Source organism: Notamacropus eugenii, chromosome 2 (assembly GCF_028372415.1).
Source record: "Notamacropus eugenii isolate mMacEug1 chromosome 2, mMacEug1.pri_v2, whole genome shotgun sequence".
In the NCBI taxonomy this organism is placed as follows: Eukaryota; Metazoa; Chordata; class Mammalia; order Diprotodontia; family Macropodidae; genus Notamacropus; species Notamacropus eugenii.
The window spans coordinates 444,681,116-444,705,832 of record NC_092873.1 but is presented as its reverse complement, the minus strand read 5'-3'; the positions used below and the strand labels follow the sequence as shown (position 1 = coordinate 444,705,832).

At 36.2% G+C, this 24,717-nt stretch overlaps 1 protein-coding gene across 2 annotated transcripts in view; it reads left to right on the top strand.

The window, feature by feature from the left end:
* Positions 1-13,721: 13,721 nt before the first annotated feature.
* CFH (complement factor H) overlaps positions 13,722-24,717 on the top strand; it is a 113,799-nt gene continuing 102,803 nt past the window's right edge. The window contains exon 1 of one of the 2 annotated variants that reach the window (XM_072648316.1): positions 13,722-14,038. In XM_072648316.1, the coding sequence (XP_072504417.1) occupies positions 13,981-14,038 (58 nt within the window). In that variant the 5' untranslated portion in view covers positions 13,722-13,980. The remainder of the gene's footprint in view (positions 14,039-24,717) is intronic. The other variant, XM_072648317.1, reaches the window with a different exon arrangement.

Genomic DNA, 24,717 nt, shown 5'->3' with positions numbered 1-24,717 from the left:
CACTGTGATCTCCTGGTTTCCCATATCTCACTGAGTAATTTATCTGAGCTGGGTAAACTACCTGAGTAGGGCCATATCCAAGCAAAATGGATTGAACTGAGAAGCTATTTGCTTTTCCTGAAAATCCCTCCTCCACATCATTGCTTTGAGGAAGAAATAGAGGGATCTATCCAACACTTCAGAATGTGCTATAGGCTTCTAGGAGTGTAGCCATTCTGTGAGTAGCAATCAACAGCTTTAGCAATAGCTAGCATAGAGACTTGCAAACAACATACTTATAGATGTACATGCCATCTCCCTAATAAGATGTGATCTCCTTGAGAAAAGGGTTTTTTTTTTTTGATTTTCTTATTTGTATATCCAATGTTTAGCATGGTGCCTGCAACATAGTAGGTATTTGAAGTCTCAAATTAGTCTTGTTGTTCAGTCTTGTCTCACTGTTCCTGACCCCACTTGGGGTTTTCTTGGCAGAGATACTGGAGGGGTTTGCTATTTCCTTCTACAGTTTATTTTACAGATTTGGAAACTAAGGCAAACAGGATTAAATGACAATATTCTCATCTGCTCAGAGGGGAGTGGGAAAGTATTTACACATATTTGAGGTTTTTAAGACTTTTGAGGTATTTATGGCTAAGTCAGGGTTAAGGGAGAAACACAATAAATTGAGAAGTGGAAGGTCTAGGGAGAAGATATCTATAAATGCATTAAACTAGAAAGCAGGTTCTTTAGATATCAGAAAGCAAGATGTTTGCTTTTTACTCTGAGTTGGTCAGGACTGGTTTCAGCAGTTGCAGGTTTCTCCAAGTTTAGCTAAAGTTTACTTTGCAAAGGATCACGGGTATATCAAGCAGCTCTGGGCATCAGATGCTCTCCTGATTGGCTAGCTATTGTGCTACTACATTGTCTGGTTCCCCTGTGAAAAAAGGAAGATCTAACATATTATATCAGTTAGTACAAGCACATTACATAGCTCATGTCCACACAGTATAAAACTCCAAAGCACTGACCAGGGAGAGAAAAATCCAGGACACTCTAAGATCTCTGTGTGTAGTAAGGAGGGGGAGTTAGGGTCAGGGATTAGAAAAGTTTACCTTGGTTCAATGACAGGAAGAAGGAAGGTCAACTATCTGGTAGTTTTTAATTTAAAGTCATTATTCTTCCTGAAAAGGAGCATAACATTTTACATAAAGAGCTGGCCTTGGAACCAGGAAGACTTGACTTTAAGTTGACACTTTGCAGGTTACAACCTCTCAATGTTTTGGACAACTCTTTAAAACTCCATTACAGAGCAGATACCAACCTGCGTTGATAGAGGCAGTTTCTTCATCTGGGAGATCCCTATACCTATGAAATCACAGGGCCAATCTCCCTATCCATCCTACCTTTCTAGCTAAGTGATAAACTCAGCTATTTCAAGTGCTTTCAGGGTAGTCTAAATTTCAACGCTCCATGCACAGTAAGATCCCCATGTACTGCACTCTCATTAAAACTCTTGTTTTTGGATGTATTTTGCTTATGGGAGCCCGAGATCCTTCCTCCACATGGAGTCTTTCGTTGTTTTATTGATTGGGTACCCATAATTCTTACTATAAGAACTTATATTCCTTAAATGACCCCAAGAGACTTGGGCCCTGTGAAAATTAATATGCCTTAACTTCTGGCAAGAGTTCTTTTGGCCTTCTATCTCTCACATTGAATGTTTGTTTGTCCAGAAGAATGAGAAATTCAGTTTGTGTAGCAAATGTCAGGCCCTAAATGTAGTCACTCTCCTGGACTCATACCTCTGTCTTTAATCCTTTGCCTGGTACCATCAGGGGAAAATTGGCAGTGTTCATGAAGATGGATCTGACTATCTTATATAACCTGGTTCACTTCCTCTGAGTAAGTGCTTATTATATGCTGTCTCTCATACTCGCTCTCTCTCTCTCTCTCTCTCTCTCTCTCTCTCTCTCTCTCTCTCTCTCTCTCTCTCTCTCTGTCTCTGTCTCTCTCTCCCCATAAGACATAGGTAGAAAGACTGTTTTAGCCAGACAAGAATGATTTTGAATATTGAGTTATACACTTTCTGCTGTTTATACAAATGCAGCATTCCAGTATTCTCATGACCTCCATTATTCAGGGACCCTGGCTTCCTTGCAAGAAGCATTTCCTAATCCCCTTTAATGTTAGTACCTCTCTTCTATTTCCAATTTGTCTTGTATATATCTTGTTTATAGTTTGTACCTAGCAGTTTACATGTTGTTGGCCTCCTTGAGAACAGGGACTGTCTTTTCTATAATAAATAGTATATATGTTTCTACATATACACATATACATATATATTATCTACTGTAGTACATACATATATGTATATACACACATTAATATGTATGTATATATAGTTGTCATAAAGTACTCAGTATATGTATGTATATACATATATAACAATTTGCATAGACATACACGAGTATATATACATATGCAAATATATGCACATACATAGCACTGTGTAAATATACACACATGTACATATAATGTATTGGTGACTTTTACTAAATATACATATGGAGAGATACATATAGGTATATGAATATCTGTATACATGTGCACACATACCTGCACACATGTATGTATCTATGTGTGTATACATATATCACAATTTCCTTTGACTGGGCAGAAAGCAGAGTGAGAATAAGATGAACTTGGTAGGGAAAGCAGGAATCATGGTGTACTTGGATGAGAGTGATTTACTTGATCAGTCATGTTAAACTCATCCACTTAGTCTGAGTATTAGGATGTCTCTGAGACAATTCCTCCTTAGCCTTCACAGTAAGGAAACTTATTGTGAATAGGGTTTTGTATATTTGTGAAGTCATTTCAGTCATTTCTGACTCTTCATGACTCCATTTAGTGTTTTCCTGGCAAAGATACTGGAGGGCTTGCCATTTCCTTCTTCAGTTTATTTTACAGATGAGAAACTGAGACAAACAGAGTTAAGGGACTTACCCAAGGTCACACAGCTACTAAGTGTCTGAGGCCAGATTTGAACTCTGGAAGATGTCTTCCTGACTCCAGGCTTGGCACTCTATCCACTGTGCAAACTAGCTTCCCTTTGCATATTTACTCATGCATAAATATATCCTTGAAAGAGAAATGGAGATTTGCAACACAGCAGAAACTGGAATTTCTGATATCCTCAGGTCCATTATATCACATAACATGTTTGAATTATGAAGTCTGTACCTAGACTATGGAACTAACTGGGGAAAAATCAAGTGGTTTTTTCAAATTATTCTCATCCTTTCATAACCCTAGGAAACTGTGTTGGTGAATTTTGTCACTAATTTGCCAATCTCCTAGAGAGAGGTAGTGGTGGTGGACACCCTCACTAAAATGGCCCAGTGTCCTCCATTTCTCTGTCTATTAGTGTATGATGGGGTTCTGGTTATTAATTGCTTGCTATATAACAGCCTTTTATTAAATAAATGCTGCAAGAAGAGATAGAATCCAAGCTAGATTAAAGGTCATTAAGAATAAAGAATAAAATGACTAATTAATTAAACAATAGTGACTAAAGAGTACATGATAATCCATTCTTAGTAGATCAGGGCACGGTTTAATACTGAGCAGGTAACAGAATCAAGATCCATTATAAATCTGATATATACAGTGTTCCAGTGGTAGTAAAATAGGGAATAACCAAACCCACAATTAGACCCCTAAATGGACTTTGCTCAGAGTTCCAGTTTCAAATTTTAAGTCTATCTCTTCATGATATTATATAAACAGCATGGGCACCATTTCCCCTACCATTAGGGTATACTAGGCCCCAGGGATGAGGTTTCTTTGAGTAAACTAAATCTGATGAAACCCACATATCTTTTGTCACATCTAGAATGCTTTCCTTTTCATTTGTCTAAGTCATAACATTCTTTTAAGGCCCAGCTCAAGTTTTATGCATTATTTAGCTTGAAATCTTTAAATCTCCATTACAGGAAAGTGTATCAATTTATAGACAGCCATTTCATGAAAACTGCATCAAGTAGTTGTGGTTTCTTTTTGATTACCATTGATAGGCAATGTGGAATAGAGAGGGGATTTGGAATCAGAGACTTCAGTTCCAATGCCACCTCTAATGATACCTTCGTGACATTGGGCAAATCACAACTTTTCTCAGGAAACTCTCTAAGATAAATTATAGATCTCTTATTTTTTTAAAATCTATGTTTATTTATTTATTTAACACTGGGTTTTCCCATCCGCTAAAGCTGAAAGTGTAGGGGTTTAATTACAGTCATCTCACTATTGATCATCCTTAAAGATTTTACTTGCTCTGTTTTTGACCTGGACCAGTTTGATCTCTCCTTAGGGAAACCAATCCCTCATATCTTCCCAGAGAGTCAGGATAGTGTTCTGATATTCCATTGACATAGCCCACTGAAGGTCAGAACTTCTGAGCTCAAGGGATTTGGCAGAAATTGCAGGCTTATTGCCAAAAACAAAAGACCTTAGTCTATTTCTTTCCAAGATTTAATATCTTATTGATACACATTTTGTTTCACCTATGTTTGTTGAAAATCTATGGGAATTTAAAAGTATATTTAAACTAGAATTAAAAGCTAAAAGAAACTCATTTTCCTTTAACATCATATTTTCATAGTGGGCAGAAGATAGGGTGCTGATCAGGGGAAGCCTGATCAATTGAGTCTTCCAAACCATTTTATAAAATTATAGGGGATCAGAACTGGAATAAGCACATTTGCAGTTTCTAAGGATATGAGGCAAAAAGTTTTTCAGATTTGGAGTGTTTAATTTACATATGAAAGGGTCAGGAAATGAGACTGATGATTGGCGGAGACAATGGACTTGCCTTTGAGTAAGAATTTCCACCCACTCATTTATGTAGGCAAATGGGAGACACCTAGAGTTTTAAAGGGAGTAGGGAAGGAGGGGCAGTCTCTGGTTGAGAGAATGGAGTGGAGAGCTGGGGTAAAGATTCCAGCTCTTAACGAACTTCTAAGTTATGGAGGACTCACATATAGAATTCCTCTAGAAGGGGAGGAGGAATTTCTTTCCTTCCTCCATGTCCTCCTTCTCCAATCAACCATGGGATATTGCAAGAGAAGTGATTGATTGGAAGAAAAACTGTGCTTACATACATTCTGAGAGGAGATTTTAGGGACATTGCTTCCTGAACTCCAAAATTGTCTGTTGAAGGATTAAAAGTGGAGAGAGGGTTTTGTTGCCTAGATATGTGATCCTGCAGCTTGGGAGATTGTAGGTATAATGGTTAGTACTCAGAGGGAGCAGAACTTTCTGCTGGTCCGTCCTTTCTGAAATAGCCTAGAAGTTGACTAGTCACAGATTTAAACTTAGTCCACAAGCTGGGGACTACATACACTCATTATGCTTTGCAAATCCCAGACAAGCAACACATCTAGCCAAGATGTCTTGTTCAGCGAGGAACAGTGTGACAGCATTAAGGGAGTATGTTAGAGAGTAGAAGAGGTTTTGAGAAACAGCATGATATACTGGTTATAAAGCTAACTAGAGTGTGAAGTAGATGTGAATTTAACCCCTGTCTCTGACTCTAGCTGTGTGACTTTAGGAAAATTACTTAATTTCTCTGTGCCCAGGGCAATGCTTTAGGTCTGCACAATAGATATGTTGCTAATTCAGTGGGAGGCATTTCTACACTGGAATTTCCCTCCTCCAATGAAATCACAGAACCAAATCCAGGGCCCATCCTTTTTCTCCATATTTTTTTTCTATGAAAAATAAGTATCATTCAAATTCACAACATGGTAGATAAGCAATTGACTCAATCATCTTCCTTGCAATCTGTTAGTCTGTTTACTACTTAGACAAACTTTTTTGCCTCATCGTTATTTTTGTAAATGACATCCTAGTGCATTCTCAACTTTCCACATTCCACATGCATTTTATTCATATCTATAAATGTGTCATAGTTAAGATTAGATTGGGAATATAATTTTGTCATTCATGCAATCCATCTCAGTTTTGCATTGTAGCTAGCTCCATTTACACAAGATTGAGAGAATGTATCCATCGTTACAGTAGATGGATCTTAAAATGACAGCAGTATTAAACAAATACTTGGATCAGACATCATCTAGCCCAGAAGTTTATTCTGACCTAGCTATTAGTAAGATACTACTAGTTTAGAGTTTCTATCAACAATCTCTTGCAACCATTAGGTCCTCAAGAATAGGTCACACTTGGCTTTGAACATTGTTCCCTAAAAGCAGGGGAATTGTTGCCGAGGTGTGCTACTACAATATGAAAATTAATTTCTTACTGTCATTTATATCTTTAGTTCTAATGTCCAGATATGTCTTTTTTTGATCTTGGATGAGGCAAAAAAAAGTATTCTATGATGTTCATGTTGGAGTAGTTATTCTCCTCCCTGTAATCCATAGAATAAATACATCATTAAAATATGCCCCACTTTAGGCAGCTCTTGAGACAGATTTAGAAGCACCAAGTGGAGCAAAACATAATTGGCTATTTTATTTTTCAGGTCAATTATGTACAAGAAGTAATACCCTAGTCTTTATATTTCCATAAATGACACTTTTATTCTGGGTAGAGTTCAAGTTGCTATATTTTAATGTGAAAAGAATTGGAGATCATCACCACATCAATAATCAAATTATTTCTAACCACATAACTGACTGCAAAAATGTTTAAATTAGAAAACTGGATAGCATTCTCAGGAAATCAGTGGAGTGCTCCCCCTGTTGGTTAAATGAAATACATTGAGTTTCAAACCATAGTATTTCTGTTTACTTCAAGATTGAAGAGGCTTTGTGCAAAACTGTGATTTGGGAAGCTCTTTTAGAATTACATTTTTGTGATCTTTGTAAATTTGGGAAAATTTCCATTTTTCAGTCAAAGGTTTTCTTTCTTAACTTACATTTCACCTACTGGGAACTTCTCTTTTTTCTTTTTTTTTTTCTCTTTTAAGAGCAGGATTCAATAAGACATCTAAATAAGAGATCAAACTAAAAATTGGAACCTCCTCTTTGATATGATGCCCAAAAGATTTGTATTTTATCTACTAAAACCTGAACTTGGATCCCTTCAACATACTAATTGAGTATTTAAACATTTCCCTTCAACACATGAAGGCATGTTACAATTCATTTTTTTTCTAGAGTCGTCATTTGACATGATTCAGTAAACTATCATCTAACTTTCTAAAACTTTAGTTTTGAAACAGAAAACACAACACTAAATTTTAACATGTAATGCAAATACAAAAAGCATTAAATCATACCTTGCTTCTGTAGTCACCTGATTCCCATTAATCATATAATTCATGGGCATTAGGAAGAACAGGGATAGGGATGGACTAGGATGATTTCATTAGTAAATGGAATTCTCCAGTAAGGAAGTTTTCTCTACCAATAATGGTTAGCACCTTTGCAGTGACTCGTTGTCTGAAAGAGTTGCCTAGACAGAGTAATGAGAAATTAAGTGATTTATCCAGGATCACATAATCAGTATGAATCAAAGGCAGAGCTCAAATCCAGGTCTTCTCAGTTTTAAAGCCCTCTATAAATCCACTATACCATACATAATGATGGGTGATTTTTAAAAGGCTACTATACCATGCATAATGATGGGTGATTTTAAAAAACCCTCTAAATATCCACTATACCATGCATAATGATGGGTGATTTTTAAAAAAGTTTGCAGTGCTATGGATCTGTATAAGTTCATATCTAAGGTTGTTTTAAATCCATTGAAAATTTCAACAAGATTCAATATTTTGTATTTTAAGATAATACTGTCCATATACTAGGGCATAGACAATCCAGGTTTGGCACCAGCTTGAGTAGGGAAGGAACTATGAATTCAGACCTGATTAGGTTAGGCAGAAGCTTTAACTATAAACACAGGAGTCAGATAAGACACTGTTTATAACAGGGATATACTTATGAAGCTGTGAAAACTAAGGTAGGCCATAAACATAAAGAGTAAATTGAAAGGATGTGTCAGATGCAAATACCATTAGCAAAACTTCCAAACAGAATCTACCAATTGTGTCTATCTGAGCAGATGTACAAATAATTTCCAAGTGGCAGAGATCCAGTAGGTTAGTGGAATGATAAACATGCCATATGTCATCAGAGAATAGCTGCTCTTAATGTCTTCTCACAACCACTAGACTGAGTCATTTTGCAATGTCTATCTGCTAGTTCTCCTCCCTCCCCTTTGAAAAAAACCAGCAACTTTGAATGTCTCTTCACTTCCTTCAAGTTAAATTATATTTCGCAATTTATAATGGAATTATAACTTATAACCCATAAACCTTCTTGGAGTCCAAATTATACATCCTTGAAATGTTGAAATACTATCCTGTCTAAAATCATGAATTGATTCTAAAGAAGCATAATATTAGAAAAAATAATATTACGAGGGGTTAGCTAGACCTTCCGATTTATCACAATTGTCTGGTTTTAGATAAAATGTATTCATATTATTGTGAAAACAACATTAGTCAGGGCAACATTATGAGAATATTGATCATGGTAAATTGTAAGCTTTTGAAGAGGAGGGTTTTTCTTTTTCTTTTTGCATCCCCAGACATCTAAGAATGCTTAATAAATCCTTACTGAATTAAATAGAAATATTCATTCAGCGTCCATCAAAAGTTAACCCTTCTTATTGTCAAATATTCCTCCTACATAATTCCTTTGCTCTCTTTAACCCTAGTTCTGTTTTCTTTTAAGGTCTGCCCCAATTCTAGTCTTTCTGGACAGCCTCAACATTCCATGATCCCCTTCTCATCTGTATACCTGAAGTATTTTTTCTCTCTCCCACTCATTTAAGCCTGAGCATATGACTTCTTAGGTTTTATAGTACCTAGAATGCTAGGTCTAGAGTCAGGAAGACCTAAGTTCAAATCTAGCCTTAGACATTTAATAGTTGCGTGACCCTGGGCTAGTCACTCAACTTCTTTTTGGCCCAGTTTCCTCATATGTAAAATAGGATAATAATAGAACCTATCTCCCAGGGATTGTGAGTATCAAATGAGTTAATAATTGCAAAGTGCTTGGTACATAGTAAGTGCTACATAAATATTGGCTATTATTATTATTTGCCTTTTTTATGTATATATCCCATCTCCCTACCTGGATTACAAATCCTTCAAAGGGTCCTTTTCTTATACACATTTGTATCTCCAGAATATAATAGGCAAAAAAAAAAATTGCTGCTGCTAATTTTACTCAACATTCGGTTTCCTATTCTCTATCCATTTTTCACACATATTCAGTGCTTTAAAAATTGAGTTTCAGTGAACTAAGCTTGGTCCTGATGCTTCCAGATTTTATAGCTAATATTGCCAAATTAACGTACATAATGCATAGATGTTTCTGCTAAAAGAAATCCAAAAGACAAAGGTAGTGATTAGAACAGGTTCTTGTCATGTACTTGTGTGTTTTTCAATCATAGATGTTTCGTATGGTCTTCTGTTAACATATGAATGGCAAATTTGTCATGGTTTTCAATTCAACATGTTCAAGAAATACATATGAAACATCTATTAATTGCAGGCACTGTTCTAGGCCCTGGAGATGCAAAGACAAAAATCAGTAACTTGCTGACCTCAAGGAAATTATGAATCATCTGTTTTAACAATATTCCTTCATTTATTAGTGCACCATTTGGTAACACAGAATAGATATAACTTTCACCTTTCAGTTTCCCAGGAAGAGGTGTGGGTTTGAGGAGAGGAATTAGCAGTGTCACTATATCACATCTACCATCCCGTAGTCCTCCATAGCTGGGAAAAATACTGCCAACCCCTCCTCTTGGTGTGTGCTCCCCCTCAGCTTGAGAGTTTCTTAAAATTCCCATTGAAGCAAAAACTATGCCAGGAAGAAATACAATTCCATGCTCCTTAGTATTTGGGAACTACTTCCAAGGCATCCAGTCTCAGCTTTTCCAGAAGAACTGTTGTAGAGTCTATCCCTTCATTTTACAGATGAGAAAACTGAGGCTTAGAATGGTTAAAACGACTTGCCCAGGGTCATATAACTAGTTTTCAAGGGGGCATTTGAACTCAGGTCTTCTTGACTTCTAGTACAATATTACATCACTTTGCCTCCCCTTGGCCTACTTTAGACTATTCTGTGCTACTTCAGCAATGCCTTGATTAGAAGCCTGAAGTGCCTGATAACTTGAAAAAGAACATGCATGTGTACATATATGTACATGCACATGCACATGCATATGTATATGTATATGCAATATGTATATGGATGTATTGGTTGGTTGTTGTCCTTCATTCTCAAAAAGGACCAAAATGACTTCATGCTAGAGTCAAGTTTCAGTGTGTCTGACTATTGCTGGTCAGACCAATATGAATTTGGAATGCTCTACCACAACTCAGGCACAAATAATCCATATGAACATTTGGGTGGATTCTCTAAATTTGCACGTCCTACATTTCCTTTGAGCTGTTTCAATTTTGCTTCGCTTGTAGAGAACAGCACCTTTTCTGTTGTGGGCCCACCATGACGAACATCTAGATCTAGACAACAAAAGTCTGTCTTGACTATAGCTTCCATCTTTCTTGTCCTCCCTTAATACTTGCTTTGTCAATTATCTTAAATAAGCCTAGGCAATGTAGAGACTTTGGAGAGTGTGCGTATTCTGTATGGTGATACCAATTAAAAAAATTTTCCTAATATTTTTTGGAGCGGGGTTAGTTATCAATATGTGCAACAGCTTTGAGATGATGCTCTGACACCATTACCATTACTACCACCACTACACCTACCATCGCCATCATCATCCTTATCAGTGCTATCTCATTCTTCCCATCTTTTTGGGCAGGATTCAGGACAAGCTTCAAACCCGCTGTTATTCTCCTACTATTTATTTACTATTAATAGACAATATTTGTAAACCAATATTGAGCTAATAAGCATAGGGCTAGGCTCAAAGCACTGGAAACATTAGGGTAAGCCTGAAAAAATGAGAAGGACATCATTATCATCACCATCACCAGTAACAACATGCCCTACTGAGTAGTTGCTATGTCTTGGTTTTTTGTTCTCCAGGCTAGAGTAATGCACTGTTGTTAGTTAGTGCCATTAAATTCTAGGTTTTCTTAAGAAAGAGAAATTTAAAGTTAACTTTTCGTTTAATATGGGGAGTTATCTTTTGTCTAATTCCATTCTCTTTTTATTCAAATATAACTTCCTAGTTTTCAAAAGCAAGAAGTAAAAAAAAAAATAAACAAATAAGTAAACCCATAGCTGAAGCTTTATTGGACCCAAAGTATAACACTATTACTTTATAAACCCAAATAGGAAAACTAATTTTTACTTGCATAAAAGGCAATATTTGAAATATTTTTACCTGTATCTTTTTGTCTTTATGCCCATGAGATCATAGGACAGACCCAAACTACTCCAACAATAATCTAAGAAGAAAGCTAGGAATAGTCATCATGAAATTGAAGGAATAATTATAATGGGTCATCTTTCCATTGGAAGATGGAAATTTCAACTTACAAGGAAGTGAATAGGACAGAAATTCTTGAACTCTGGTGTTAGCTGTTATCATAGCTCTCAGTTCCCAAAGATCCAACGTGGGCCAGTAACACTGGGAGTACCAGAGACAACCCCCAGGGTTCCTAGCCAGTCCAGCAAAACAAGGTCATAAAAGGCACAGTGAACCTCAGACCCAGAGTTCTAGGCAAGCAGCATACCAAGAGTGGATCATAGACTCAACCCTGAGCTTACTAAAACTTCCAGATACCTGAAAGGGTTTAAGACTAACTACTCTTTCTAGGAGCACCACTTAGAAGCAAGTCTGCCACTGTGGGGCCTAGACTCAAATTGGAACTTGGAGCCTGACAATCTATGAGGACACAAATTAGGATGTCCTCTTGATCAGACCTCATTGGGTCTGTTGAAAATTTGCAGCTTTATACTTCAAACTGTCCTTGTGATTCTTAAAGACTCTAACACTCAGTACATGAAGAACATAATGACAGACTAGGTTAGGAAATTAGACCACAAAACAAGACTGGAAGAACAAGTTTTTTGTTTGGTTGGTTTTTGTTTGTTTTTGGTTTTTTTTTTAATTTCCAGTTGGACAGAGGTGGGAGCTGCAAAAAGAATGGTAGAGAGCAATGATCACTGGCAACAAAAATTATGTTCAATAAAGGACAAAACCCAAAGAACAATTTATACTATAATATCACATTATAAAAATAAGCTTAAAAAAAAAAGACATGAACACTGACAAACATAGTGATCAATCATGATTCCAGAGGACTTATAACTTACCTCCTGTCTGAGAGGTGATAAACTAATATACAGAATGAGACATACTTTTGGAAATGGCTAATATGGAAATTTGTTATGTTTGACTATGCTTGCTTTCACAGGAATTTTGTTTTTCTTTTCTTTTTTTTTTTCCGTGAGCTGAGGAGATGGAAGGCAGAAAAAAATGCTTGAAAAATTCTAAAAATTTTCAAATTGAATCAAAAGATAAGATAAATGAATGTTTCACAGAAACATGATGATAGAAAAAGTAGCAAATGATTGCATTGTAGTAAAGTATCAAACACATTAGCTCTAATTTTAGCATTGCCTCACATCCCAGATCCCCTCCAAGATATACAAATATATGAAATGCATCAAGAGAATATTAAAGTTAAAAACTAGGACTTAAAAAATTATAAGTGAGGACCCTGTGATCTTCCTCTTATTTATCCAAATTCAAATTATGACCACTGTTTGTAATGAACAAGATCTCAGCTTAGTAAATTTTCTATTCTCAATGTGTCTTTGCATAGTAAACGCTTTATAAATGTTTGTTGAATGAATGAATGATAAACTCAGCCTATAAAAGTGTTCTGGTATTGGCTTTAGATATAATTGCAAAACTAAGTTGGCAGTTTCAGACGGGTAAGTGGAAAGTTGGAATGAATATACTATGTTAAAATAGGAGTCATTGGAGAGCATTATTTAAAAATTTCAAGTGATGGCTGAGATTTCAAATGTGACTTACTTTCTTGTGAGATATCTTTTGTTTTCTGGTGTGTTTTTTTTTTCCTTCAAGTAATAGAGCCAATCCAGTACCTTCATTTAACTTAAAAAAAATACAGTACATTGGCTTGGGCAATAAAACACAGATAAAATTACACTGCATGGAGAAAAAGAAAAAAGAATCTGTTTTGTCAGATTTTTGTAGTCCAGAATCTTTAGCAGCCCTGATTTTTCTGTTTTTTGTGATTTAGGTTATTACACTAATTTGCTAGGACTGAGTGGGAATCAGTTGCTTTACAAACAAATATAGTGTTACTGGGGTGGAGAATAAAATTAATGGATTGCTAAAGAAGGAGGTAACGGGATAGGTCAGAATGGCATTCTTTCCAAAGTTTACATAAGTTATCTGAGTTGATTGTGAAAGTATTGGTCAATCTGAAGGGCTGTAAATGAAAGATTTAAAAAAAACCTATTCACTTCCCCTCTCTTCCTCTTACTGCCCCCTCCCCTTTTGAATATGTTTAATAAAGCAGTCATTTAATTTCAGTAAATGGGAGGTGGGGTACATATAGAAAGCATTATTTAATTTGTTGCAGAGCCTGGGAACTTGAAAATAATCCATCTGAGAACATGCCTGTATTTTTAATGACAAATCAGAGTGGAGGTCACAACTTTAACAGTGAGTGGGAGGACATGAAGAATTCTGTTCATACCCTGGCAAGGAACAAAAGACTTGTTGAGTTCTGTGATTTGATATTTGTTGGGTGTTTATTTTGGGGTTTTTTTTCCCCTAGCTTAGCTTCAGTTTCTAGTAGGTGGGACATTTAGTTAGTGGACTTTATTCAGGCAGCATATTTTCAACTTCTGTTTTAAACAAGATTTCACTCGGAGCAGTCAGAGGAGAGCATTACATGGTACCTGCAATATCTAGGTCCTAAATGTGTCTTGCTTCCACGTACAAAAAATGAGATTTCCAGTAAAGATTGTTTTACTTCTGTTATGGACTATCTGTGCTGCACAAGGTAAGGGGACAGGATTTTGGTTCTCTTTAAGGAAACTAAAAAACATTTGTTAGTATATTTTACAGAGACAAACTGAGAGAGGAAGAGATCAAATTACAGATTATAATTATATTCTTGTTCTACTTCTATAGTTCATGCACCTATGGATATTTTAAAGTGTTAATGATTTCAATAGCACATTTAGATGTTTCTTTTCACTTTTTATTTTCAGATAAATACTATAAAAATATTTTTTAAAGTAATCATTTCTGAACTACTAAGTTTCTTAAAGAGTACCCGTTCTTGATTCATTAAAATATTCCTTAAAAAACTTATTTTCTGAGCTATTGTTTTACTCTTCCAGGAATTTTTCCATGAAATGTCAGAGACAAAATTCATGCTATTATTACTGGATTGATAACTAGCCTAGATTGTATCTATGCCTAGAGATCAATGTATTTATTATTTGTTTCCAGTGCCTTGGTGTTTTGTTTTGTTCTTTGAAAATAATTCTAATATACCATAAGTGGAACTTCCTTACAACACATCTGTAAAAATAGTATAAATTTAAGTTAACAAAAAATTCAGTCTGTGAACTGATAACTTCATTCCATAGTTAGGATTCTTTCAAGAAATTATTTTTAATAGGAACTACAGGAAAATTCTCTACTAAATGCAATATTCTGATAAGAAAATAGAATGAGATAGATCTTTCTTAGTATAGTGAGAAAATTGATGAATGAACTTCTGTTATCACACATAGTTTAAATGAGCTCTAGTGTTTTACAGCCAATTGGTGAGTTTACTTTTGGGTATTTTACTTAGATGGTGCATGTAAGATAAGTGATAACTAGGATTCATATTTGATGTATCTATTTCATGAAACTGCATCAAGCATCTTTTATTTGAGGAAGAAGTCATGATGTAGTATGAAGAGTTCTGAATTTGAAGTCACTAGAGATTTGGGTTCAAATCCTAGCTTTGACTAAATGTATGACAAATGAACAATTCACATGATCACTCTGGGCTTCATACCTTTAGTACCTACCTCATATGGTTTTTGATGATCTAATAAGATACTGTATGGAAAATGTCTTACATACCTTAAAGCACTATACAGATGTCAACAATTATTATCTTTTGATTACTAGAAATATGCTATCCATATAATATCTTTAGATGTATATATTTAAAGTTCGCAGATCCCAGGTTAAAAATTCTTTATTTAACGGTTGAACTGAAAGGATTCAACAAATCAACATGTTTGTGTGTAGGGGCAGTGGAAGTATTGGGACAAATTCTTGGCATAGGAAATAGAGGAAAAAAATAAATTAAGGCAGGGAAGCATTAGCCATGTTAAGGATAGGATGGGGGCGGGGGATGAGGTGTGGGGTGGAGGAAGTGGTAACGTGATTTAGGCTGGAAGACAGAGGATGTGGAAGGTAATAGGAATAAAGTTTAAACATGTAATGTGGTACCCAATTTTGGAGAATCTTGAATGTAAGGTTTAAAAAATTTGAACATTATTATTTACGTCTTTATTTTAAAATGTATTTTATGTTTATGTATTTATTTCTAAGGTAGGTGGTAATGAGGGCCTATACTCATAGGCAGTAGGGAGAGGGAGTACAGAAGTAAGGCAGAATAAATACTACATGTCAGCTGATTAGCTAAGAGCCATGAGGGAGAGGGCCTAGAATAGTGAAAGGTAGCAGTAAGCTCTCAAAAATGGGAGAGCGGCTGACTAACAACAACAACAAAACCGAAACTAAACCTTATAACTACAATGACCCAGCTTGGCTCTAGAGAAAAGTTGCAAGTACTTACCTCCCTCCTTTCTTGACCAAGGACAAAGACACAAAGTGTGATACATTACACACACACACACACACACACACACACACGCATGCATGCATGTATACACACATGCACACTCATGTACGTATGTATGTATATATGCACACATGCATGTGTATGTATAAAAACATATTCTGTCAGTTATAGTTGACTTGTTAATTTTGGTAAACTCTATTTTTTATCTTTCTTTTAAAAATCTTTGTCACATGGGATGATCTGCAGGTGGGGGAGACATGAGGATATGTATATTTGGAAATAAAAGAGTTATAAAAATAAAAGTTATCCTGCCCTATTGTGCTTTTATGTATTTGCACAGATGGTCCTCATACCTGAAATATATTATATTCTTTCAAGGCCTGGATCTTGGGCCAGCAATTCCTCTACCTTGAAGCCTCCCCTGGTCTCTTAAATTTCCCTTAAAGCCCTTTATCATGAGAAAATATCAGATTTTACATTTTGCTTTATTTATTGATTTACCTGTCTTATTTTTATTAGTAGAATATAATCTCCTTGTAGAATAGTAGAATAATGACTATATCACATTATCTGTATTTCTAGCATTTAACATACTGTCTTGTACAGAGCAGAACTTTGAGATACATACACATACATATGTATATTTGTATATGTATATATACATATGTGTATATATACATATGCACATATATGTTAGTCCAAACTTTTCTGAATTTATCTGATAGGGCTATATCATGCATCCCCTGTTTCTCCATTTTTTTTTACAAAATATCATGTGAGAATTTGACAACAACTTTGAAGAATGAATATATGTTACAGTATATCCATAGAACCTGAAATACTTACATTACTCAGGACTGAGAACAATCACATATGTGAAAATGTAAATGGTAGAGACAATTGATCTCTGTTGTCTCCTGTTACATACAGTCAGGCTATTAATCATGGGTCTCATCCATGCCGTATGTTGGTTGCTATTTAAAGTCACATTTTATCATCCCTAGGTCTTCTCCTCTTAAGAAATTCCTTCCTACCAGTCCCATTCTGCCTTTGGCCCCAGTTCTGTGTTCTCATTCTACCTTTGATTTCAGACTGGGTGACTCAGATGACCATGCATCTAGATTCAGATCGATGAGGGTTCACTGTGATTTGTTACGTTGAAAACACATTTTTGAAGACTGTCTTCGAATCTAGAAAAACGATTAAGTTCTACTTTAATGGGGAAATCTTGTGGCTCTATTCTCAACCTTCATGACTGTCTTTGCCTAATGCCCTGGAAAAAAATCTTATCCTTCATTCACCATCACCAGACTATATATTCTTCTCTTTTCTTATGTTTATCCCTCATAAGTTCATTGATGGCCACTGTAGCAAATTATAAAATGGACAAAAATTGGTTTCCCAACTCTGTTTCAGTACCTTTCTCCTGTTGTTTTGAACTTCTTTTCTTAATATTCCATGGCTACCCAGTATTCATGTTCCACTCACAGAAGCAGGGTATATAATGGAAAGAGCAGAAAATGAGGAGCAAGTCGGAAAGATATGATGGAATGAATGTTGAACTTGGATCTTGAGAATCTGGGTTAGAATAACATACCTGCTATTTACTAGCTATGTAATTTTGGGTCTCTTTGCTTCTATGGGGACTTGGTTTTCTTATCTGTAAAATAAGATGGTTAAATCTGATGTGGTGTTGAATTGCACAGGACTCCTCTATGTTGGTGATAAAATATGTAGTAACTTTATTATAAGGGACAGAATTCTGTGACACATTGTTATAAATTTTGAGAGGCATATCTGAAATTAGATAATATCTTTTACACCTCGAAATCTGGGTTGTATGAATTGAATTTGGGTTCTGGCTCTGATACTTACCAGCTGTATGGCCAAACAGTCTAACATATCAAAAATGAAACTGACTCACTCTTAAATGGCTTCTATTTTGTGGCACACAATGGCTACTTGAAAAGCAAAAATATAATTCACATTGCTTTGGTCTGACATCAAAAATCAAATTTATTTTCCTGTGGAAATAATTGTTGCTTTACCATCCATCACATGTAGCCTTTATTAGATCAGTTGAAGGGAAGTATTATAGTGTAATCATGGAAAGAGCAATGTGTAGGTAACAGAAAACCTGGGGTTCAGTCCTACCTTTGACAATGTTATGATTCTTTGGGCATATCTCTTAACCATTCTAGGCCTCAGTTTCTTCTTTAAAATGGGAAGGTTGAACTATGAGATTTCTAAAATTCCTTTGAGCTCTAAAGCCATATGTTGTAGATGTCTGAATTTCAATTTCATCATCTGTAAAACAGAGTTGGTAAAGTTTTGCTATAAAGATCTTTAAGTTCAGTGCAATGGAACAAACATTTTAAAGCACCTATGATATGCAAGACAGTAGTAGGCACTGGAGGTAAAAATACTAACTTGAAAAAGAAAGCAGTTGTTGGTCTTAAGTACTTTATATTTTAATGGAAAGATAAATCCAAAATAGAGTCAATCTGCAACATTCATGAACATGTGTGTGATTTTATTAGTAACCTCATTTTTTATTTGCATTAGCAATTGCACATTGAAGGCTATCTGCAGCAAAGGAAAAAAATGAGAGGTGTTCGTATTTGTGGGGCAGTTGGTATTCTCCTAGTCATTTCACTGGGTTTTGTTAAAGAATTCCCTGTAATTCTGTTATATATTTTCATTGGTTGCTTTTAAAACTCAAGCTTTGTGTTACAGTTATGCCACCAAAGCACAGTTGCAAGTCATTTGGGCTCAAAGACCAAGTATTCAAAGTCTGTGATTCAGCTTAGTCAGAAAATAAAGGTGTTAGGTAGACTTCATGCCAAAATGTCTGCAGCCATCATCTCCTCGAATTTGTTGTTAACAAATCAATGATTCATTAAATCTGCAAAAAGGAGGAAAGCATTTATGGTACTGTAGATTTCATGTGTATTGAAAAGTGAATATTCTTTGAAATCAAATTTTTTAAAATTGATATGTTAGTACACAAGATCACAGACTTCTAGGGAATTACTAACCAGAAAAATGTTTTGCATGTTAGCAATTTTATTTTTTATGCTGCATTGTATGGGTTATTTCATAGTTACTGTGTTTGGAAAAAATGTATATTATCAGAATTGATGATTTTTTAAAAAGAATTGTATTCAGAAAATCTCTAACTAAAGATTATTGCTATTGGTACCTGTGGGAACTTAACCTCCTATTTCCTATTAATTCAAAATATCAATATTTGCATTTCTGATTTTCAGATAATTTACTAGGAATGTTACCCCACTCCCCCTCAAAATTTGAGGATTGATTATAATTTAAGAAGGAAGAATGCACTATCACATAGTGGTCTAGGAAAGTTCATAAAAAGTGATACCTGAGCTAAGTTTTCAAGTAAATTTAAGGAACAATGGAAAAACAATCCCTTTATATCTCCCTAATGGAGGCACTATTCCACTCACCACAGTGACTTTGCTTTGCCAGATATTTTACCAAGAACTATGCTTCTTCCTTCTTTTTCATATCATACCACTCATATACCTTCTGCTACTTTCTCCTGTTTGACCCCTGTCTCAAGTAATAAGATGATCACTCTTGTCAAGGTAATTTCCTCTCCCATCTTCTCTCACAGATTGCCCCCTCTTTCATCCCCACCTCATCATTAATTTTGAATTTCTGTCCACTGACTGCTTCCCAATTGTCTACAAATGTATTCTTATCCCCTTCTTCCTCAAAAACCCTTCCTTGATCCATCTACCTCTGATTGATAATGTCACAAATCTTTCCTCCCTTTTGTAAAATAATATTTATAAAGTGGGGTGTATGTTGTGCTCAGGGAGGACCAGTACCTTTGGAGTGATGGTTGCCAAGCCCTTTTTGGGGCTCTTTCCATGTTTGGTGTCCACCTGTTCCGCCTAAATCTCACCTGTGGCTCCAAGAAGCTGCAGCATGTGCGACAGCCACCCCCCGGGGCCAAGCTAGGTTGAGGGTAACCAAGGGTGCTCAAATCCATGGTGAGTTAGGGCAGTGTCTACCCCAAGCATGTGAAGATTTCATCTATAGAATGGCAGGATGAAAACAATTTGTTCTAATAGCCATAAAGGCAGATGAAGCAGGGGATGTGGAGGGCTTAGAGCTTGGTTAGACACTGAAGAAGCCAATGTCATCCACAAAGCTCTCATGCCTTCCCAGTCACAAATGGAGTGAAACAGAGCTGTGTGCTTGCTCCCATGCTTTGTAGCATGATGTTTTAAGCCATGTTGACAAATGCTTTCAATGAGGATGAACATGATATCAAGGTCAACTACAGTACTGATGGTTAAGTTCTTTAATTTGAAAGAGCTACAAGCCAAGACCAAAGCGGAGGGAGTGTTGGTGCATGATTATCTGTTTGCAGATTATTGTGCACTCAATGCAGCTTCTGAGGCTGAGATGCAACAAAGTATGGATCAATTGTCTGCTACCTGTGCTAATTTTGACCTAATAATTAACACCAAAAAAACACAGGTGCTCCATCAGCCACCACCACACCATCCATACATGGAACCATTAGTTACAACAACTAGAGAAGTTTTGAATGCTGTGGATAAGTTCACTTACCTTGGTAGTGTGCTTTCCAGAGATGTACACATTGACAATGAAGTTGATAACATGCATTGCCAGAGCTAGCTCAGTGTTTGGTAGGCTCTGAAGGAATGTTTGGGAGAGAAGAGGCATTAGACTGACTACCAAACTGAAAGTCTACAGAGCTGTTGCACTGACCTCATTGTTATATGCTGTGAAACGTGGACAGTATTCCAGCACCATGCCAGGAAAGTGAATTGCTTATATTTGAACTGTCTTAGAAAGATTCTGAGGACCACTTGACAGGATAAGGTACCAGACACTGAAGTCCTTGCTTGAGCTGAACTGCCAAGTATTCAAACTATGCTTCAGACAATGCAACTCAGATAGGCTGGCCATGTTGTTCGAAAGCAAAATGTATACTTGCCAAAAAGACTATTTTATGGAGAATTTGCAAGGGGCAAGTGATCACATGTCAGCCAGAAGAAACGATGCAAGGACACTCTCAAGGTCTCTCTCAAGAACTTTGGATTTGACTGTGCAACATGGGAGACACTGGCACAGGACCACTCAGCATGGTGTGCCCACATAAGAAAAGGTGCTATGCTTGTTGAGCAAAGCAGAATTGAGACAGCACAAACTAAACATCGGATGAATAAATTTGGGGCAGTCCCCCCAAATATTCAAATGACACGGTCGAATACACTGAAATTTCATTTTTCAATAGTGATGTCATTTTGGTCCTCTTCAAAGACAAAGGACAACAACCATTTACAAAGTACTTTAGCAGAGTACCTAGCATATAAGAGATGCTTAATATAATCTTGTTCTCTTTTTCTCTTTTCTGTAAACTCCTTAAGAAGGTCCTCTACAAAAGACACTCTTTCCACTAATTCTCCCCTTACGGCTCTCTATAATCTGGATTCCAACTTCATTATTCAACTCAAGCTGCTTTCTCCAAAATTTGAATGATCTTTTAATTAGCAAATCTTTTTAAATAATTATTTTATTTCCTTTCAGTTTTCTACAATCACTTCCATGTATCCCAGATTTTTTATCCTCTCTCTCCTTACCCTTTCACTCCTCACTCCCTCCCTGAGACAGATTGCAGTCTTATATAGGTTCTACACATACATTCCTATTAAATAGAATTTCACCATACTCATGTTCAACAGAGGAATTAAAATGAATGAGAGAAACCATAAAATAAAACAAAACGTAACACAAAAGAAAATTATCTACTTCTTTCTGTGATCCAATTCCATAGTTCTTTTTCTGGATGTAGAAGGTGTTTTGCCTCAAAAGTCAATTGGAAATTTTTAGGTCCTTGCATTGCTATGAAGGACTAAGTCTATCAGATAAATTCCTCACAAATTCCTGTTTCTGTGTACAAAGTTCTCCTGGTTCTGCTCCTTTCACTCAGCATCAGTTTATATAAGTCTTTCCAGGCCTCTCTGAAGTCTTCCTGTTCATTTCTTATAGCACAATAATATTCCATGACATTCATATACCACAACTTGTTCAGCCATTCCCTAATTCATGGGCATCCCTTGATTTCCAATTTTTGACCACCAGAAAAAGAACCACTATAAATATTTTTGTACATATGGGACCTTTTCCCATTTTTATGATCTCATTGGGATACAGTCCTAGAAGTGATGTCATTAGGTCAAAGTGTATGCCCATTTTTGTAGCCCTTTGGGCATAGTTCCAAATTGGTCTCCAGAATGTTTGGATCAGCTCACAGCTCCACCAACAATGAATTAGTGTTCCAACTTTCCCATATCTTCTCCAACATTTGTTATCTTCCTGTTTTGTCATGTTAGTCAATCTGATAGGTGTGATGTGATACCTCAGAGCTGTTTTGATTTGCATCTCTCTAATCAATAGTGATTTAGAGCATTTTTTCATATGACTATAGATAGCTATAATTTCTTTCTCTGAAAACTGCCTGTTCAGGTCCTTTGACCTTTTATCAATTGGGGAATGACTTGTACTTTTGTACATTTGATTCAGTTCTCTATTTTAGAAATGAGACCTTTATCACAGACACTAGTTGCAAAAATTCTTTCCCAGTTTTCTTCTTCCCTCCTAATCTTGGTTGCATTGGGTTTATTTGGGCAAAAACTTTTCAGTTTAATGTAGTCAAAATTACCATTTTGCACTTCATAATGTTTTCTATCTCTTGTTTAGTCAAAATTTCTCCATTCTCCATAAATCTGACAGATACACTATTCCTTGGCCCACTAATTTGTTTATAATATCAGTCTTTATACCTAGATCATGTATCCATTTGGACTTTATTCTTGTGTGTGGTGTCAGGCATTGGTCTATGCTCAGTTTCCACTTTGTTACCCAGTTTTCCCAGCAATTTTTGTCAAACATTGAGTTCTTATCCCAAAAGCTGAGGTCCTTGGGTTTATCAAACAGTAGATTGCTATATTCATAGACTACTGTGTCTTCAGTGCCTAACCTATTCCTCTGGTCTACCCTTCTGTTTCTTAGACTTAATAAGCAAATCCAATGGCCTTTAGAAAAAAAAAAAACCTCATTCTTCTTGACCACTCTGCCTCTTCTAACATTGTCAATCACCCTCTTCCCTAGCATAACAAGATAGAGTGTGAAGTGGTGAGATTCAAGGAGAGTTTGTTAGTCATAGAGCCAGGGCCCAAGGGGGTATGATGAAATAGTAGGACTAAAGATGATATGTGGAGGTGTAGGACTGAGGAGGATAATAAGGATGAAAGTATAAGCATCAGCAGATTCCTTGTAATACCTTCCTTGTAATGCAGGGATGAAGGACTCAGGAGATGGAAATTTGCCTTCCAGAGCTTAATTTGGGAATCATTTGATCAGAGCTCTCACCCTCTAGGGGCCTATGATGAAAGAACATCAAAGTCAGATCTAGGGCAGTGTCACAGCTACTTACTCTAAATCCTGGGGAGTGTGGAGGAAACAAGGAAAGGGAGAAAGTAGAATAGTGCTAATAACTTAAGCTCAAGGGACACTCTGGCCTTGTGGCCTGATGCTAAAGCAATTACTCAGCTCTCGACCTCTTAGTATCTTTGGTGCCTCAAGGCCAAGGATCTAATTAGGGTGTCTCTGAAGCCCCTTGTGAGCAGCCTTGCTACTGTTGCTGAACTCTGGAGGGCCAGAATTTGAGGAGAACATGAGTTCAATTTGGAACACCTTTTTAGTGGTGGTGGTGGTGGTGGTGGTAACAGTGGCAGTGGTAGTGGCAATAGCAATTGCATTAATAGCAATAGTAGCAGCAGCAGTAGTAGTAGTAGTAGTAGTAGTAGTAGTAGTAGTAGTAGTAGTAGTAGTAGTAGTAATAGTAATAGTAGTAGTAGTAGTAAATTATTGCTAACATTTGTATATCACTTGACTTTTGCAAAAGTTTTTACAAATATTTTCTCACTGATCCTCACAGCTCTGTAAAGTGCAGGATGTGTATTAGTTATTATTCTTTTGAAGATTGTGTCTCATGCCACTGAATTCTTGACTTTCTTCACCCGATCACAATTGCAATAACTTCATTCTTATTCCTATTTTAGAGCTTTGAGGTATTTATTACAGAGAATTACAAACTAATTGATGATAGCTCCGAGCCTTATAAATAGTAGGTGCTTAATAAGTCCTGGATGGCTGATGGTTTGATAATAAAGTATTAATGTCTTAATATCTTACTTACCCCAAAGATACCAGCATTAATCAAAGGACTGCATCTGTAATATTATGAACTTATTAAACTAATACAATAAGTTTTCAGAGACAGGGAATGCTATACCTGTATATTACAGAGAATATGTAGGTACATATCAATTCAACCTACTCTCATCTTAAATTCATTTTACACATCACTTAAAGCTGTAGGAGGTGAAGCAAAATGTGCTGATGGTGGTGATGGGAAAATGAAAAGAAAGTGAAGGAGGAGAGATCAAGAGGAAAGAATATTGCTTGCTGTAAAGAAATGGGTTTTATCTAAACCTTATATATGCTGTGGATGAGTCATTTCAGTTTTATCTGACTCTTCATCACCTCTTTGGGGTTTTCTTGGCAAAGATGCTGAATAGTCTGCCATTTCTTTCCCTAGCTCATTTTACAGATGAAGAACTGAGGCAGACAGGGTTATGTGACTTGCCCACAGTCACCCATACAGTAAATGTGTGAGACTAGATTTGAACTCAGTTCCTCCTGACTCCAAGGTAAACTGTGCCACCTAGTTGCCTGAAACTACCTATGTCAGTAGGCAAAAACTCCCATCAGGAACAAAAAGAAGTTTATTTTGAAAA